Raw genomic sequence first — 1451 nt, 5'->3', positions numbered from 1 at the left:
GGTAAGTCTTGTCCCGATTCACGTGCGCGTCACATGCTTATCTACGGGTACTCAAAACATGATGACTTCTTCCAGTACTCTTCGGCTAGCTTGATTCTCCAGCGAAAGGCATATGGGATGCAAACACCGGTCCGGTCACAGCTTCCCACCCAAAACTCGTCAACTCAACTCGTCCCACCCTGCCGACTTTACCGGTGTCCATCGGACCGCCAGTGCCAGTTTTCCACCCTCACACAGCTAGCCTAGCTGAGCTAGGGATTGCCCGCCAAGTTGCAGACAATCAGAAACAACCGGGTGCTGGAGGGCGAGAAAATTGACCCAGCACGCTCACCGTGAAAAAAAGATCGGTCCATTCACTCGTTGATGATAAAGTAAGTGTCAGTGAACCTCACAATAAAGTTAAGACCGGCAGCGACAACAACAAACATCACAATAAAGTTAAGACCGGCAACAACAACAACAACAACAACAACAACAACATCATCATCATCATCATCATCATCATCATCATCAAAGTAAATACATAGGCTAGAGAATAGCACAGAGTAACTAGGCTCAGAGTAACTAGCTTCGCGGGCGAGGGCCTCACGGACCAGTGTTTGCACCACTCTACACTCCACAAACTTCGTGTAGGGTAACACGCAAGTTGCATGATGCAACATGAAAAGTCCTTTGTGTAATGACACGATGTGGTTGGTGTATTAATTCAAGTTAGTTGAGTTGAGTGTTTATTTTTACGACAGGTCGCCCCTTCTCATAAGAGACCCAACGAGAGCGCCTTGCGCAACATCGTGTTTGTGCTGGATAATCCAACCTGGATCTCGACGGCTACTGGATCGTGCTGATTCAGCAGGGCTTGTTCTCTCTCGAGGGCATTTCTAACAGGCTCGGGTGAGCGACTGTTGGGCACTATAAGTGCTATTCCGTTGTATACCTTCTGCGTCTCACCAGTGTTGTTATTGATGTCTTTGAGTTCTTGAGTATTGCGCACGTGGGTATAATGAACGCTTGTAATGCACTATACAGCTACATCATGAAACCATGCCGTTAATAGGGTTGTGATTCGACTCGAAAACGAACCCAAGCTCAGTCCAGAAGGCACTGAAATATCTCACTGTTGAATGGCAAGGAGTCAAAAAACGGGTATGACGCTTTTCGAACGATGCAACGAGAACACATCCAGGTGAGTCAGCGCATCGTCTTGGAGCACCAGAAAGACCCACTTCGATGAGCTACCTGCACCTAGCGGGGTCTCAATCAGGGCTAAGCCCCGTGGAAGCAACGCAGCGGATAGGCGCTATCCGCCCGGGAGACACATGATCGATTCATTGCTCGTCTTGGTATTTGGTGGCGCCCCAAGCCGCTGTACGCAAAGCATGCTACGATCATCCGTAAATTCCCTGTTCTTCCTTCTATGCCTCGGGAGAGACACCGGGGCGATTACCCGTCTT

General features: G+C 49.1%; 1 protein-coding gene across 1 annotated transcript; it reads right to left on the bottom strand.

Annotated features, from left to right (window-relative positions):
* Positions 1 to 353: 353 nt before the first annotated feature.
* Pmar_PMAR011398 (hypothetical protein) lies at positions 354 to 662 on the bottom strand (the record flags this gene model as incomplete). Its single annotated transcript, XM_002779966.1, has 1 exon — positions 354 to 662. The coding sequence occupies one exon, from the start codon at positions 660 to 662 to the stop codon at positions 354 to 356; it is 309 nt and encodes a 102-aa protein (XP_002780012.1).
* Between the last annotated feature and the right edge of the window lie 789 nt (positions 663 to 1451).

Source organism: Perkinsus marinus (genome assembly GCF_000006405.1).
Source record: "Perkinsus marinus ATCC 50983 genomic scaffold scf_1104296944784, whole genome shotgun sequence".
Classification (NCBI taxonomy): domain Eukaryota; phylum Perkinsozoa; order Perkinsida; family Perkinsidae; genus Perkinsus; species Perkinsus marinus.
This window is presented reverse-complemented; position numbering and strand designations above follow the sequence as displayed.